Below are 16963 nucleotides of genomic sequence, written 5' to 3' on the forward strand. Positions count from 1 at the left end.
GTCTGCAAAGCATTTAGCATAAAAGAAGAGAATTTAAGAGCTCTATTGCACTTCATTCATAGATGAGGTTGAAATTATTTCCTGTTGTCTTTCAAATGGAATTGGGCTATACACTGTGTATGTATGAATTCATGTGAGTAATATGTCAGCCCAAACAGTGTCCACTTGACCCTTGGACACGGAGGAGTGCAAGTGTATAATAAAAAGTATAAATATAGTATAAGTGTACAAAGAACATGTCATGTCACCATCAGATGGCTATATAATTGATCTGGCCTTTGAACCATATTACCCCCTTCCGCCACTTTTGGGATCAGCATCATAGTTTTGTGTAATCCTTCTGATAGTCAGACAAACAAGTGCCACCAAAAATGTGGCATCCTTGAAGGTAATAGACCATACTAAAAGAACACTATAAACATCATCACAACACAGGAAAACACATACTCATTAGCGGCTTCTCCATATATCTCTCTTTTGATCGTGGTTTTTTTGTTGTTGTAACTACTGTATATTATTTATAGCTTAAGCCAGGTTCAATTAAAAAAGGGTCCAACTGTGTTTGACCTTTCAAAAATTGCTGAAAAACCACAGATCACTTCACAGAGCTTGCATGAAAACATGGAAAATAAGACAAGTGCTGAGTCTTTTCTCTCATACTTCTCATTAGGAAAAAGCCTCTGAGCCACAGAAACATCAAAGAATCCTTGGTGCTTTTACCCAACTGTAGCAGTGAAATGGACTGGAGAGGGTGGGATAAAGAGACACAGGAGGACTGAAACATGCCTTCACAGCGGCCTGACAAACTGACATTGAGCATAAAAAGATAAGAGGCTACAGAAAAATGACTAAATCATCCCCCAAAAAAAGCCTGCAGTGACACCCTTCAGCGGTTTTGCTACATTGCAAAATTTCTCCCTGCATTGTGCAACAGAAACCACAAAGACTGAAAAAATCACAATGAGGGAGAAACTTAATCCTCAAGTTTATAGTTGTGTATATCACTTTGTGGCCTGACATTCTTTTGTATTCTATTTTCAAAGGAAGTCAATTGGTCCCACATAACTAAATGTGTATAGAGTTGTAGCCCTCCTGAGGCAAACACCGGGGCTGCAGTCCATCAGAGGACGTGCTGCTGTGCTGCTGGGTGAAAAACACTATCCCTCCTGCAACAACCACAATGGTATTGGGACTACAACTCTTCTGGGTGTTACTGGCTGGTTAATGTGTGTCATCCAGCCACCAGCTTGACTTATGGCCATTGATCTGTGTGGTGGCGAGCGCTGCCAGCACTCTGCCTCTATCTTTATTAACGTAGTCTGACAAATGATCAATCTATCTGCACTCTGACAGGAGTTTGTGTGTGTGTATGTGTGTGCGCGCGCGCGTGCCAGAAAGATTATATAATAGACAAAATCAATAAATGATTCACTTGTTGGACGTGTTGTTAAAGGATCACTGCACCAAATCATAAAATAATTTCCCCAAATCCTCTCTGTGATAAATCAAGGTAGAATACAATCATGCATCTCATTTTTAATGGCTTTCAGGGATGACAAAGATATATATTATTTGATGCAAACAGCTGCAAGGTGTGGTGACGGTGAGTATGCATTACCTGTTGTGAACTGGCCCTCTGAAGTTTGGGTCAAATTTGCGTGGTTCACCTGTAAGACAAGTAGAGAATGGTGAGGTTAGAATATATGAGTGCAGAAGAATTCAGGATTAAAGTTATAGATGACACAGCAGCAAAATGAATTGAGACAAAAGCTTGGTTCGAAAGCTTAGAATCAAAAGCAAAATGGAGAGCAAAAAGGGACGGAAGAAATAACACTTCAAGCAAAGTGTCAGATGTACAATTCAGTTGGTTGACTATTTAGGCCAGGGTTGTCACAGGCCGTGTACCACTTGAGTTTATGTTAAGAGGGCCTGACCAGTAAAACCATTGCATTCTAACTTCGTAAGAACAATGTTGAAAAGACGTACGTTCTGAAAACTATTACATCAAATGAACCATCAAAAAAATTGTGCACAGCCTGAAACATCTAAAGAAAAATAAGAGCAATGCCTATATGTTTCTGTTTTACAGTCCAATATTACATGTGCATTACAGTTTATAGATCAAGGTAGCTCTGCAAAAGCCACAAAATAGCTTGAAAACTACACAAATATTGTACATCTTTGTGTATTTGTACTTCTTTATGAATCAAGCAACTTGTTGGTTTTCCATAGGTCTAAAATGTGTATCAATTGGTATCATCACACCATATTATCTAAAGTCAAAACTATTGAGGAGGAACGTTATTGCACTACCCCCCCCCCCCCAAAAAACCCCAAAACAAAACAAAAACAAAAACAATAAGTTTTGTTTGTGCCTTGGCAATAGAATTCCACCAAAACTGTTTTAGGACAGAAATACTCAGATTCATTTGTACTGCTGCTGATGATTGAAATAATGACAGAAACCTCTACGAAATTTGCAGGGTAAGCCAGCCAGTGGGCAAGATTGGACCCTTTTGCCATGCTGGTTGTGGCATGTGCACCAAATGTTTGACACCCTGGATTTAGATCATTTCACAGTGCAGGTTTCCGGCTATGCTCGGCCTGCGTGATTCAGTTAAAATATAAAACACCACAAAATGTTTCTTTCAGTTTAAATCGTTATCATTGATAATTGTTAACAACCTATTTAAACAAAAACCATAACTAAAAAGGTTCAATTTAGCAAATTCATTAGACTGCTGAGCTAACCCTAACCCTTTTACTATTCACAATCACCACCATCATGGCATATTTTGTACGTGCTTTTATGACAGTTTGCATGTAATTCCATTGAATAAAACTACAGATAATCCACTGAAAATTCCTTTTGCTTTTGTGGAAGTATTTATTGCTGATACCTACTGCTACTGTACTATTATGTCAGGCCTAGCATAAGCAAAAATAATGTTGCTAAGAAAAATACATTTTAGAAATGACAGCTCTCAGGGCTGACAGTTTATCTGGGTCACAGTGAGGAAACCCTGTTTGACCCTGCACAGTTATCACTGCGCCTTAGTTGCTGGAACTCTGCGTGCTTGCAGGTGTGATGCTGCACATTCATTGATGTTGGCTGCTTCTTCAGTGGAAATACAGTCTCTTCCCAGTTAAAACTCAAGTATGATGTGTTTCTGAGCACCTATTAATCATCACACATGGAACATAATATCTTCAAGCAGCTGGAGCAGACTTTGTAGAAGCATGAGTGGGCCTATCTCCCATCTGCCTGTTTCCCATACTTATCCTGTCAAGAGATGTACAAGGCAGCCTTCTGTCTAAAGATGTTAGGAATGACTACAATACACTTACGCACATGCAAATCTGGGGGCTCGTTTCTGAATGTGCAACAAAATTATGTGTTCTGAATTTTTTTAAGCAAATAACAGACCGAAACCAAAGAAAAGATACCCAGCTAATGTCATTTGGATGGTGTTATGTCCCTCAGCAAATACTGGTGCAAACACCTACAAGACACTGTTTCCACATCCAATAATGGTCCAGTCATACTACCTTGTACAAACCAGAAATATTGACAAGCAGCATAAAAAAAGTAATGCATGTGTCCTTGATTTTCTTAAATAAAACAACATTCTATTGACAATTGATGTAGTTTACAAATAGAAAGAGTAGTAATATACAATGCCTATATTGCTAATATAACAAAAATGTTTATGCCATCTTCTATAAAGATACCGAAGATATTTATATCTACCCCGTATCCCTGTCTGAAGCCTGTGTTGTCTGTGGAGGCTAACCCATAACATATGACCATCATATCTTTTATGTCACTAATTTGCATTGATGCGTTTCATGTGTGGCAAAAGTGGGAACTTGCATACTAACAGATGCAGCAAAAGCCATCTTGTTGCCATTTGTGATACATTATTTATTTTAAATGAACATGGCCGTTGTGATTTGTTGCAAAAGACCCACACAATATCTTAAATCTATCTTTTGGTCTGTTCGCCATTGCATGGACAGTGAGCAATAAACTAGCAGGCTGTGTTTGAATTCCTGAACCACCATTGTTGTAGTTAATGTCTTAGACATTAACAAAGTAATTAATAAAGCCACACACAAACACACGCACGCACAGACACACACAAACACACACACACACATATACAGAGGTTGGAATGTTCTTTATAGGCTACAAGTTTTTACACATGGCTGAGAATGAAGTCTTATTTTATACCTCTAACAAATGCATTACAAACTTCCATTGAGATCCAGCCAATGCAGTGTACGGAGTACATTAGCAGAGACATTCTCATATTCTGTCATATTCTAATTCATGTAATTGGAATTCATGACAAATTATTAGGAACACATCTCAGAGCAGTACAGATCAAGCAGTAGTTCTCCACTGTCACCTACTCAGTTTATTAGTTTTGGCTGTAACGGTGAATAAATTGTGTTGTGCGTCACACAACACCCATGAAATGTCACTGTCATAATTTCAATTAATCTGACTCTGCTAACATCTGGAAAATTATAAGAGCTTTACAATTAAATTATTTATCCACATTAGACATACTGGCAGTGGCCTACTCTGCTGATGCTCTTTGGGCTGTAAAACAGTGGTTGGATTCTTCTGAGCATCAGCCTAGTGACTCCTTTCACTATTGGAATATGATCCGATAACATTTGAGAGCTGCAAAGAGCTGTGTGATATAATTATTTATCTACATTTAAGTTAGCAGAGAGTTAACCGGTAGTACCCAGCTCTGCCAAAAACATGCACAGTATTCCTACTCCCTGCAGTTTGGGAACGTCATTACGTACAAGAACATCATCTAGTGTGGGATGCAGAAAGATGTGATTTATGTTGATGAGCCTCATGAGCATTGTACAGACTCATTTGGTGAGGGCTTGAATGTAAGGTTAATTATTTTTTCATAGAAATATGATGCAGTATAGCTTTGAATGGGATAACACATTTCACTTTTTAAATTGGCTATAAGAATAAATCAAACATAACATCTAGGGATGCACCAATCCAATGTTTTTTTACCTTCAATACAGAGTAGCGATGTAATAGCAGTCACAAGAGACAAGTACAAAAAGTCAAGTAGTACAATACTGGCCACACATCAGACTCAAAGTTAGTGCAGCTATTTTCATTAGTGTTTGCCTATTATCAAGATCAGTGTAGCATTAATAAAAACAACAACATCTGAAACCTCTTGAAAGGAGAATGTTAATTCACTGTTGGTTTATTTAGACGTCCCTTATAATTTGGCAACAGCATATACAGTATACATAGTATGTAAGCTTAGTGATCATAATTCTACACTGTTTGACACAGTTAATATATGTAAATCAGCCACAGAGGCATTATCAAAAACCCTGTAGTGCAATACTTCCCTACAAAAAAACTCCCTTCCCTGCTGAGAAACACACTGATTCAGCACAGGCAAGCTGAGAAGCTGCTTGTCACAAACCACCAGCTCTGCATCCCTGAATGACTGAGTTACCACCATTAGCAGGGTGAAATTCCTTCACGCAGCAGAAAGGGAGGTTTTCACAAATGTCTGTATACAATAATAATAATAATAATAATAATATATATAAATATAGAGAGAGAATATATGTACTGTATATATATGTATGTATGTATATACGTATGTGTATATATACACACACACATATATACATCCATATATCTACACACATATATATGCATACTGTATATATATATATACAGTATATACAGTATGTATACAGTATATATATATATACAGTGTGTGTGTGTGTATATATATATACACATATATACACATATATATATATACACACACACACACACATATATATATATATGTATATGCATACACGCACGCACACACACACACACACACACACACACACACACACACACACACAGCAGCAGCAGCAGCACACTGAGCTTAATACAATTGTCCACTGGAACTCCTTTCTTTTCACAGTTTCTCCTGACATCTCTTACATGTGCTCTGAATATCAAACATGTTTGCATTTGCCTTCTGTATTTTGCTACCTCAGGGAACATAGTCTAAAGAAAAGAGATGCCAATTCTCTGGGCCCCTAGTAAAATAAATTCAAGTAAAAGAATTGAGCAACAATTCTGCTCATCAATAACTAATGAGGTGTCCTTAAGCTAAATTTCAAAGCAAAAGTAAGTCCCAGGACAAGAAATGTAACTGAATTTAAGTTGGCACTGTTACATTTCTATTTATCAGTTCTTACAAAGAAAGGAGTATAACTTGTGGCAGAAGGAGGAGAACATGAGTCAGATGTTACAGCTTCAGACTACTTTGATATCTTGGGACTAAATGAGACTATGTGCACCGACTGAATCATGGGGACATTCCTAACATGCCCTGAAGGTGTTATTATGACCATTCAGCTTCTCTTCCCATCAAACTGTGGTAAACTTTACTTCAGGTACTGACTCCCATCCTCACTGTTACAAACCTTCCTTATCCTGTCACTTAAAGCCATTCACTTGAGTTGTATTTCAGGTCTAAAAAGGGAGATGTTCTAGTTTAAGTTTGTGAATTCCTCAGCCAAGGACACAGTGTCACAGGACCAGGTGCTCACTGCAGCATTTTGAGAGAACTGGCATTGAGTGTAAGAGGATGCTACTCTGTAATTCAATAAACTAATCAGAGAGCTGTGCTTAAACACAAATGAGCATCATAAATAATTCCTATATGTGATAAGTTGATTATTTTCATATATCTATGTGTACTGGAGTTTAAAATGCACTTTATTATCGTTTCTGTTTTGCTACCTCTCACACTGCTGTGTTGCAATGCTGAAGGTAAATGGAGTGTGGAAAATTTTCTGTGCTATTGAACATTTGGCCATTTACGTTGAAATCTTTGAGGCATATTGTTTACTGTTGGACACTGTTAAGTTGTCAGGCTGTTTTGAGTTGTTTGACGGTTAAATAAGTTTTAGTTCCACTTTTTTGGTACATTTTATACAACTTCAGTCCACCCTGTGCAGCTCAGTCAGTGTTCCCTTATGTCATTACTCTTATTTTGCATGTTTAGGAACAGAGGTGCAAGAAGGAGAGACCAGAAGGCAATTAATGTGCTTTAATGACTTATGCAGGTATGTATTTTCTTTTCTTTTCTTTGCAGTTTCTGTTTCATCACTCACCCCACACACTGTGTTGTGGCCGCCAGCTGGCATTGTTCTCCTCTGGTATGCGTGTGTGTGTGTGTGAGTGAGTGTGTGTGTGTGTGTGTGTTTTTTTTTTTTTAATATTTTGACAAGATTTGTTTTTATAATTGAAAAGGTAGAATGTCTGCCCGTGAAAAATGAATAGTTCCTGGTTATCAATTTGTAAAATAGTTAAATACATATTGTAATGTAAATTTAATTGCGTCAATGCATTTTGGGTAAAATAAATTACATCACTCAGTGCCTCGTTGCAATGCTGAGGGAACAGACGTGCAGGAAGGAAAGATAGTAAGGTGTTTAAGGTGCTTTAATAGCTTCTCCAGAAGCAAAAAAACACAAGTAAACAGTCCATTGAGCCATCCTCCTTTCCATCCTATCCACACAACCGTTATCTGTGTACAATATGGGAACCATGCTCTTGACTAATACTGAGCCCCTGAGCACAGTCACAAACAATACCAAGAATTAAGTAGAGATGGGATATCGACTCTGGAATACCAGAATTGGATGGGAATACTGATGTTACTCGACTGGTTCCACTGACAGATTGGATATTGGAATGATGGTGCCAATAAACATCCATCAATTCATCCATTTTCCTCCGCTTATCCTGTCAAGGGTCGCGGGGGGGCTGGAGCCTATCCCAGCGGCTTTCAGGCGAGAGGTGGGGTTCACCCTGGACAGGTCTCCAGTCCATCGCAGGGCCAACACATAGAGACAGACAACCATTCACACTCACAGTCACACCTACAGTCAATTTAGAGTATCCAAATAACCTTGTCTCCATTGGACTGTGGGAGGAAGCCGGAGTACCCCGAGAGAACCCACGTGCCCGAGTCCAGAACCTTCTTGCTGTGAGGAGACAGTGCTAACCACTGCACCACTGTGGTTGATAAACATAAATATCCATATCCCATTCCTAAGTTCGCACTGGATCATGAACCCGCAGTAATAAATAACAATTAATCCAGTACAAATACATAGCTCTGGAATACATTTATATGTATTGCATTTATGTATATTTTGGGTTTTTTAAATAAGAAGTACTAAGTACTTTACTATAGCCTCATGATATAATCTTGAACATAAAGTCAACAACAACAATAATAATGATAATAGTCCAAATCTGCATCATCACTTGCATTGGCAAGACGTGTGTTGCAATCAGATCAGAACTGAAAAAAATGTGAAAGAATAGGAACGGAAAAGATGTGGATCCCTGCATCTCTCGACTATAAGTTTGGCATCCTGATTGCAATAAGTGGGTGCGCTGTACTGACAGAATGTAACTGTCCCTCTGACTTGTGTTTTCAATTGCATTCAGCTGCTTTTTTTTTTTTTTTTATCCCAGCAGGCTGCATTACATCAGCTTACATCAAAGCACAGCTGCAGGGGGTAAGCAATACATGGAAGTAAATTTGATTTATAAAGCACTTCTCAAGACAGCAGCTCCAAAGTGCTTCACACTAAATAATAAAAACACACAAGAATACAGAGCATACAAAAATCAAAGAAACACAATATATAGAATGCGAACAAAATTTAAACCAATATTACACGCAAAAACATACTTACAAAGAAATAAATCTTTACAAATGGGTTTAAAGGATTTTTAAGAAGAAGAGGAAGAATTTTGAGTTTTCCAGCCCCATGATCACATGATAGAAGCCTGTCTACAGTTACAGGTCTGGTGAGTTGATCTGAAAGTGAGAGGGAGGGGCTAAGTGAAGTCATGCACTATCTAACAGCTCAATACTAAAAAAAGATTGTGCCCATTTAAATAAGTTTTTAAAAAATGAATTGAACATTTATATGTGGAGAAGCAGGCAATACATCAGAGTCTCACACTACAGCACTTGGCAGAATAAAATGATAGCCCCACAACTGCACTCATCATTATTATAATTCCTTTCAAACTGCTCATCTTTAATTTTTCCCTGTACAGTCCCAGTCACATACTGAACAGCAGTGGTACTCAACCTTGCCATAGTAAGGATCAACTTTCACAGAAAATATTTTTGCAGGAACCACAGTTTAAAAAAAAATCCTTTTTTCCCCCTGAAAGTCACATGCATTTGAGGATAAAGATAATAATATTAATAATATTAGGTTATTACAGATTAAAAGCATGAAACATAGTGCAGTAACAGTAATTTACTAGTATCACTGCAACCACAAATGTCATTACTATGTTTCTACTGTTCCAGTAAAACATTTATTAGACCTACTAAATAATTTCAACATGACAACTTCTGATCCATCGACCAATCAGATGCTCTGAATCCTTCTTTAACTGTTTTCTTGATGGTAGTGTCCAATCAGGAGCAGCAAAGATCACCAATGGACAAGTGGTAATTTGCTAATTTGACACTGCGCATTCTTGGCGGAGTGGAGCGACGAGCGACTGCTGTTATGTGCCTGACACACGGCACGAAACCTCTGGTGGAAACGGAATCATTGATAAGAACAGCCGTCATTAGCTCCAGCAGCCACAGCACAACAGTAACACGAAGGGAACTTTTAGGAACAGATTTTTTAAATTTCTTTTTCAAGTAGGACTTGAAAGAGCCACAACCAGCTACAAGAGCTGCATGAAGCTCATGAGCCGCAGGTTGAGAACTGCAGATGTATAGTGTAACTGACACTCATCTTGGGGGAATTGGAAAAAATGTTGGCCTCTACCATGGAATTCTGGAGCATACTGGAACCCAGTGTAAAAGCACCAGAATGGGGGATGTGAGTGTGTGTTTAAACAGGAAAACAAGGAGTTACAGAGACTCAGGCAGGAAGAAATACAAGCATGGAAGCAGGGCTGGACAGTAAGTGTGTAAATTTTCCCTACAGTAAGATTTTGACTTTACCATGGTGACTGGTAGAGCCCACATAGACCTCAAGTGGCACCAGTCACAGGCGGCAATGCACTAAATCATCCACCATCAGGCACAAAGAAGGGTAGAGAACATTATTAGCTTCTGCTATTTCCACTTTTTTTTCTTGCAAAATGTTTTAATGATTTAGAGATTGGTCTGTAATTATAAGCGAGTGTTAAATCAAGGCTTCGTTCTTTACAAAGGACTGAACACGGACTTGTCTGAAACAGGCGGTGAACAAACCACAGAACAGAGCCTCATTTACAACCAAGAGGATACAAGGACAGTGACTTCTGAAAAATGTCAAGGCTACAGGAGGATAAGTGCAAGCCTGACACAGTATGAAGCAGATTATTCAGTGAAATTACATTAATTGAACAATTTCAGGGAGGCATGCAACATTCTCCAGTAAGTATTTTTTTTGTTTGTGTGTGTGTGTGTGTGTGTGTGTGTGTGTGTGTGTGTGTGTGTGTGTGTGTGTGTGTGTTACAGAGGCTTTGACACCCTTAAACCTTCCCAAGAACATAAAATAAAAGGTTCAACATGAGAGATGTAAAAACTTAGTTCTGAAATATCAGGCTCGGCTCACAATACCAAATTTAATAGGTTAAAACATGTTGCAAACTTGAGACAATCGCAAACATAATGACAGACAGCCTGTTTCTGACAGTGACAGGGCCTGAATTTATGGTCTTTAGAGCTGTAACTAGGAGCTTTTTGAACATAAATACACGCTTACGTTGGTAAGTACACAATGAAAGTGACAATATTAAAATTGAAAATGGGATCCAATAAGATGTACATATAAAAGATGGAATGTCAGCATGAGTTCCTTTGTTTTGTGATGAAGAAGATACAGAAACTCTGGCTGAAGTCATGGCTGAGAGGACAGAATCTGCATGACTTACACGTTTGCAGTGGCTGGGGTGAAGTAGACATCCAAGCAGAGATCCACAATGTCAAGTGCAGCTCTTTGTTTGTTTGTTTGTTTTGTCAAATAACAACTAGCAACCCTGAGCAGAAGTTATTTTGCTTTCCTTGAACAATGCATTGGATTAGGAATATCTCTAAGGTATATATATGCAATTTTTTTCAAACTTTGTATGATAAGAAAAAGTGTAATGCCACTGCATGTCTCAGTTTATGCGTTATGGTCAAGATGTCACCTTTTATTATGTGGAGGGATTCATAAAATATTTGCAGATCCCTATTATAGTAAAACAGGTGAGGGCCATATGGCGAGTGTGAGCTCAATCCTACAGGGATCAGGGAGAGCCAGTGATGTGAAGACAGATTGTGGTGCAGCGAGTGTCAGGGAGGTGGAGATTTTTCCATATTCATGTCTGTGGATTCCTCATAAGCCTACTGTTACCAGTTGCAAGCCTGCCAGTGTTACTGTACGATCAGCTAGAGCACTGACAGGCAGCGTGTGCCCCCCGACTCTCGACTCTTTGATGTTGATCAAAATATACAGTGTGCACAAGTGCCAATACAACATAAAAGATCAAATCACCTTAGCTACATTTAGCCTTAGCCTCAGTTTCTTTGCACTAAGTCCGACTGATAACTTTTACCAGGCTGGTATACTACCTCCTGCTCCGCAAAACAGATTTCAATGAAAGGTTAAAGAGAGTGCTGAACATCATCAGTGATACGGGCCACCAGCAGACTACGTTAATGGCTCTTCAGGCTGTACTGCAGTCTGCCAGTGCAGGAGATGAGGCTGGTGGACTGGATGTTTGTGCACCGCTGGCTGTAAGGTCTGTTGTTAACAACATTTGGAAAAAGCCTGGCAGGCATGCTACACTGTGACAGATAGAGTTGCAGTCGACCTACGGCTTGTCTACTCTATTGACCATGAGTTGGATAATCCTGCTGTGACAGGAAGATTTACACAAAAACCAACAATCAAGGACTTTTTTTCTATACTCTATGTTTTGATCAACATCAAAGACAAGAGGACTTTTGGTTATTATCTTTCCTCCCCAGTAAGATTTAAATTTTCAACTCGTATGACATAACAACAAGATCAATTGATCAGTTTTAGGCAACAGTATGCACTGGTTTTTCCAGCTCAAACATCAATTTGAATACACACAGATAGAGTACTTTTCTACCACTTATTAGCACCCATCCAATATGGGATTTTTGGGCCTGATGCCGATGCTAAGAAGAGAAAATGAGGAAAACGAGAGTAAGTATGGATGTAACGTTAGAAGCAACGGTTTCTTCTTCTTTACACTCCTTCTGTCACAGTCTCAATGAAAACAGATGTTTCACTTCAAATAATTTTACAAAAGCTGCAACACTGCTGCCAATTCTTAAATCAGTAGGTTGAATGAAAGTAGTCCTGTCTTTGATCCCTTTGTATTAGCAGAACTACATAATGCTGCCTTCGTGAGGAGCTCACATAAACTAAGTCAGCTAAGTCAATGGCACACACACAAATTACGTGTTTTAAGTATCTACCATCTACAAAGGTTTAATAAAACCTATCTCAAACGCTGAAACGTGCGGTGACAAAGGCTAAAATTGAAATTGTCAGACCGATACTGAAGTAAGTACAGAGATTGACTGCTGAGAATCAAATTCGCTAGGCCTGTGCTGGAAGGCAGCCAGATGTAACATCCTGGCCTGGAGTGATAAAGTTTCAGGGAGAAGTCGCAGAGGCAGCTCATCTCTTTTTATTTTACAATTTGGGAGGTGACAAAATTGCACACTTATCTCCTGTGGCTTTCTATATTGCAAGGTTAGAATTTGCACATTTACAGTCACTCACCTACCTATAAATATACAGTATACTTATAAATATATATGATAGGGCCTCGTGTCTAAATATCAGTCTAGATATCATGAGATGTGACAGAAATTTTAAAATCAAGACAATAAAGGGCTGGGAAAAAAAAGTCACAATTGTAAAACAGCAAGAAGAAGAACAACAGTGCTGTCATCATACTGTCCAGAGTCAAACTTTGTTCACTTTCTCCTCAACCCTCCCTCCCCTGCATTTCTCAGCTTGTGTCTGTAAACACATCCAGTACACAGATCCATCAACATGAGTAGACACAGGCACTAGTGTCCCAGGCCTCCACTGTCCAACACAGGCCTCTTTCATACCGTGGTCAGGCAAACAGCTCGCACACTGCAGGTGCTCTACATGGGTTGGGTCACAGAGGCCATTTCAAAAGCACTTTTTTTGTTCTTTTCACTCTGCTGATTCATGAACATTTCCAGGGAGTGAAGTGCTGTGAGACTGCACTTCAGTCTGCTATGTGGGACTATATGAGCTCTGGCTACAAATAAAATTAGGAGAGAATAGAAAAGTTAAAAATTCAGCATAATGATGTTGCTCAGCAGGATAGGATAGGCTCTGAATGCTGTGTATTGCACTGTATATTTATTCATATTTGATGAAAGCACTTGCTTGCTGCCAATCCACTGAGAAAAGCAACAGCAAAAGCGAGTTTGGGCCTTTTTGTGTTTCCTCTGCTCTTTACGATAAAAAGCAGTAGTCAGGTTTCCCATGCAACAATAGCGTGGCTACATGGGAAATAAATAACACAGCTACTTGGGTGGCCAACTGCCTTAAAGATAAATGGGTCAGTCAAACAGAAAAAGTAGAGAGTAGACGCAAGGTTTCACTGCTGAATCACTCTCACATCAGCATCTTTACTGACACACACTGACACACTACTAAGGGTCAAAAGAGCAGACTTGAACTGGCAACACCACAGCTGAGTCAGGCAGCACTCAATATGTTCCACTGACACGAAGGCTGGACATACAGTATTCCACACAAGAATGTAGTTACATGCTAGGAGCTAAGGGAAACCAATTTCCAAAGCTGTGTGCCTCAAAATCCGACTTAAAACAGAGAACGGACTCTCTTTTACGCAATAAACTATCATGTGGACATTTGACTATGAGACAATTTGTCAGCTGGTCTGTCACATCATCTGAGAAGTCACATGCAGAAACATTAAAAGGATGGAAGTGTTCAAAAAATACCTGACAGGTGATTGAGTGAACCATCTATCATCTATCTATTGTCTATCAACCAGTCAAATCAACAAACTGACATCAAAGCGAGTCAATAGAATCATAATAGAAATAAAAGAGCCAAAGAGTCTTTTCCAACCTTCAGTGACGTTGTCTAAATTGATTGATTGATTGATTGATACGAGAGCAGTATCCATGCCAACCTCTTCAGATGTCGTCATTGTTTCAAAATGCTCCTCACTGTAGTTTGAACTAAACTCTGACTGTGGCTGACTGTAGTTCCTACTGAGGATGCTGATTGGCTGAACGATTTTAGGTGCTGACAAAAGGACATAACTTGAAGCATGAGAAGATGGAATCTTTTCGCAAATCCAGTTCCATCACAAAGTAATACACTTCATGTCGAGTAGAGGATTAAAAAACAAACAAACATGGGGGACAAGAGACACGATCAGAAATTAAAACGATTTTTCAAGGTAAAGCGGAACGCACACACCAGATGATTCTATGAAGATGCAGGATGAAAGAAAGGCTTGTCATCCTAAACAATTTCAGAGAGATGATTCTCGTGAATCTCCCAAATAATTGTGAGAAACAAATTTGACTTTAAAAAAAAAATCAAACATGGAAGCTGTGTGTTTGAAATGTAGTACGCAACGGTATGCAGCATGCATCAGTGATGCTTTCCACTCAGCTCACTCATTGGCTGTTGCAAGTTTCTGCTCAATATTCCATCACTGTTCCTTTCACATACCAGATTTCAACAGGTTTGATATTAACAATTCACAGAATTCAAGATAAGGAATACAGTTGGGAACATTAAACCTATGTCTGTAAACCCCACACACATCAGGATAATTTGGGTAGAAAATCTGTTCCACCACCAACCAGGAACACCGCAGCAGGTGTCAGGAGGGGCACATAGCACCACAAATCAACCTGATTATCCTGTAGAATGGACCCAGTTTTAGCTTTTCTTTGTCACCCGTTTCTCATTATTCCTCCGTATAAAGGTCACACAGATCTTGAGAAAAGCTCACATTAAAAAACTTTGATGGTTTGGAAGGAAAATGTCATGGAACAAACCCAGTTTACTGTTGGGATTTCTCTCTCTTCTGTTTTTAATGACGGATACACGAAAATATTGTTGGCTGTAATGCTTGCTCTCTCATCATTGTCTCTTGCCCATCAGCTGATCTCCTCTCTCTCTCTCTCTCTCTCTCTCTCTCTCTCTCTCTCTCTCTCTCTCACTCTCTCTCTCTCTCTCTCTCTCTCACTCCTCAAACAAACATCATACACCATCCAAAACAGGACAGTAATTCCCGTTGTATTAATAATGCCAGTGACCAACAGAGTGAAGTTGCTGATTGACACAATCTACAGCAACAAATAAATATGTTTCTTCTTTGGACATTTTGAGCGACATAGCTGTGTATGTGCTGCTTGTAATAATAAAATACAAACTGTTGTGGGTAAATACGCCACTAACCAAAGTACTGAAGCTGTTTATTTACAAAAAGAGCAAGGATTTGAGATCCAATTACAGGACACACATGAGGAGAATTTCGATACCAGGTGTGGACAGGGTCATAGATATGTTGTGTGTGTTTTAGTTAACTAATATCACCAGCCTAACCCAAGCCCTACACCCCCCCCCCCCCCCCACACACACACACACACACAGATCCCATCACAGAAAGAATCACTGGAGTAAAAAAGCTCCAGATGGCTTGCTCTTTTCATGATATTGGGGATGAGCTGAGACTCTACCCACCCATAATTTTTATCATACGCCTTTTTCTATTGTCCTTCTATATCCAGACACATCTTTCCCCCCTTGCTCTTTCTTCCTCCCCAGAGAACAGTACGCCCTTTTAAGTGCTTGTCTCCTTATTGAGACAAGACAACAACATCCAGATCTCTGGTTTAGGTTTACTTAGCAGAGCCCCTTGGGATCCTCTCAACTATTAGCAGATTTTAGAGGACTGCACACTTGACATCTCTGGCATGGAAACCCACTGGATTCACTCCTAACGGTGTATGAACAGTGCATTTTCAGAGGGAAGCACAGACATAGAGTTTGCTGACATCCTCTCAAAAAGAATAGAAAGATCCGGGCTGGGATTTGACCCCCAAGAGGAGAGTGAGCGTCTGAGAGTGTCAGATGCTGACAGCTAGCCTGCTGCTCTGAACGGAGAAGTAGCAGTATTGTTGCTTGGGCTTTGTGACCTTGGTAACTTCTGTGGGAGCTTCCAGGCAACAAATGGGGATTAGTGACAGAGTCAGTTGGCTTTGTCCAGGCTTTATAAAGACTTCAATATAAGGGGATGGCCATGTATTGATACTGTATACAAATATGAAATACACACATTTAAAACCTACACATGTTAATTACACAATTTAGTAGTGCAGTGTCTTTTAGGTTTATATTCAGTATTAAAGACCTGAAAAAGGTTTCAGTCTCACAACAGAGTCCTATAGAGTCCCATGGTGACAGAAAGTTAAAATTGCGCAACCATATTACCACAACACAGTTCTCTGACCAACTCAATCCATTTGCACTTGTACTTGGGAGTGGATATGCAAGTAGAAATTCTGGCTAAATCACCAACGTCTCTTTCACATAACAAAAATGAGCAAGGCAGAGCTGGACCAATACTATCCTATACACCATCACATCAGGTCCTGGCTGCAATTCTATTTACTTCCACTCTCTGGACAGTTGTGTGTTGTAACCCTAACACTGGTATTTTGAAAAAACACAAACAAAAAAAACAGAAAATGTTAAGGATGTAGACCAAGAAGAGGCTTGTCTTTACTTAATTGTGTTATGTGTGAAGTGATACTTAAAGGGTGAATCAATCATTTGAGCAGATGCGCGG

General features: G+C 39.3%; 1 protein-coding gene across 4 annotated transcripts in view; it reads right to left on the minus strand.

Moving 5' to 3' along the window:
* slc44a5b (solute carrier family 44 member 5b) overlaps positions 1-16963 on the minus strand; it is a 48325-nt gene that overhangs the window by 23788 nt on the left and 7574 nt on the right. For all 4 annotated transcript variants that reach the window (XM_086224009.1, XM_086224011.1, XM_086224007.1 and 1 more), the window contains exon 2: positions 1619-1667. In XM_086224009.1, the coding sequence (XP_086080135.1) occupies positions 1619-1667 (49 nt within the window). The remainder of the gene's footprint in view (positions 1-1618; positions 1668-16963) is intronic.

This window comes from Aulostomus chinensis, chromosome 14 (assembly GCF_037954235.1).
Source record: "Aulostomus chinensis isolate RoL2024-O1b breed Wild chromosome 14, RoL_Achi_v1.0, whole genome shotgun sequence".
NCBI lineage: Eukaryota > Metazoa > Chordata > Actinopteri > Syngnathiformes > Aulostomidae > Aulostomus > Aulostomus chinensis.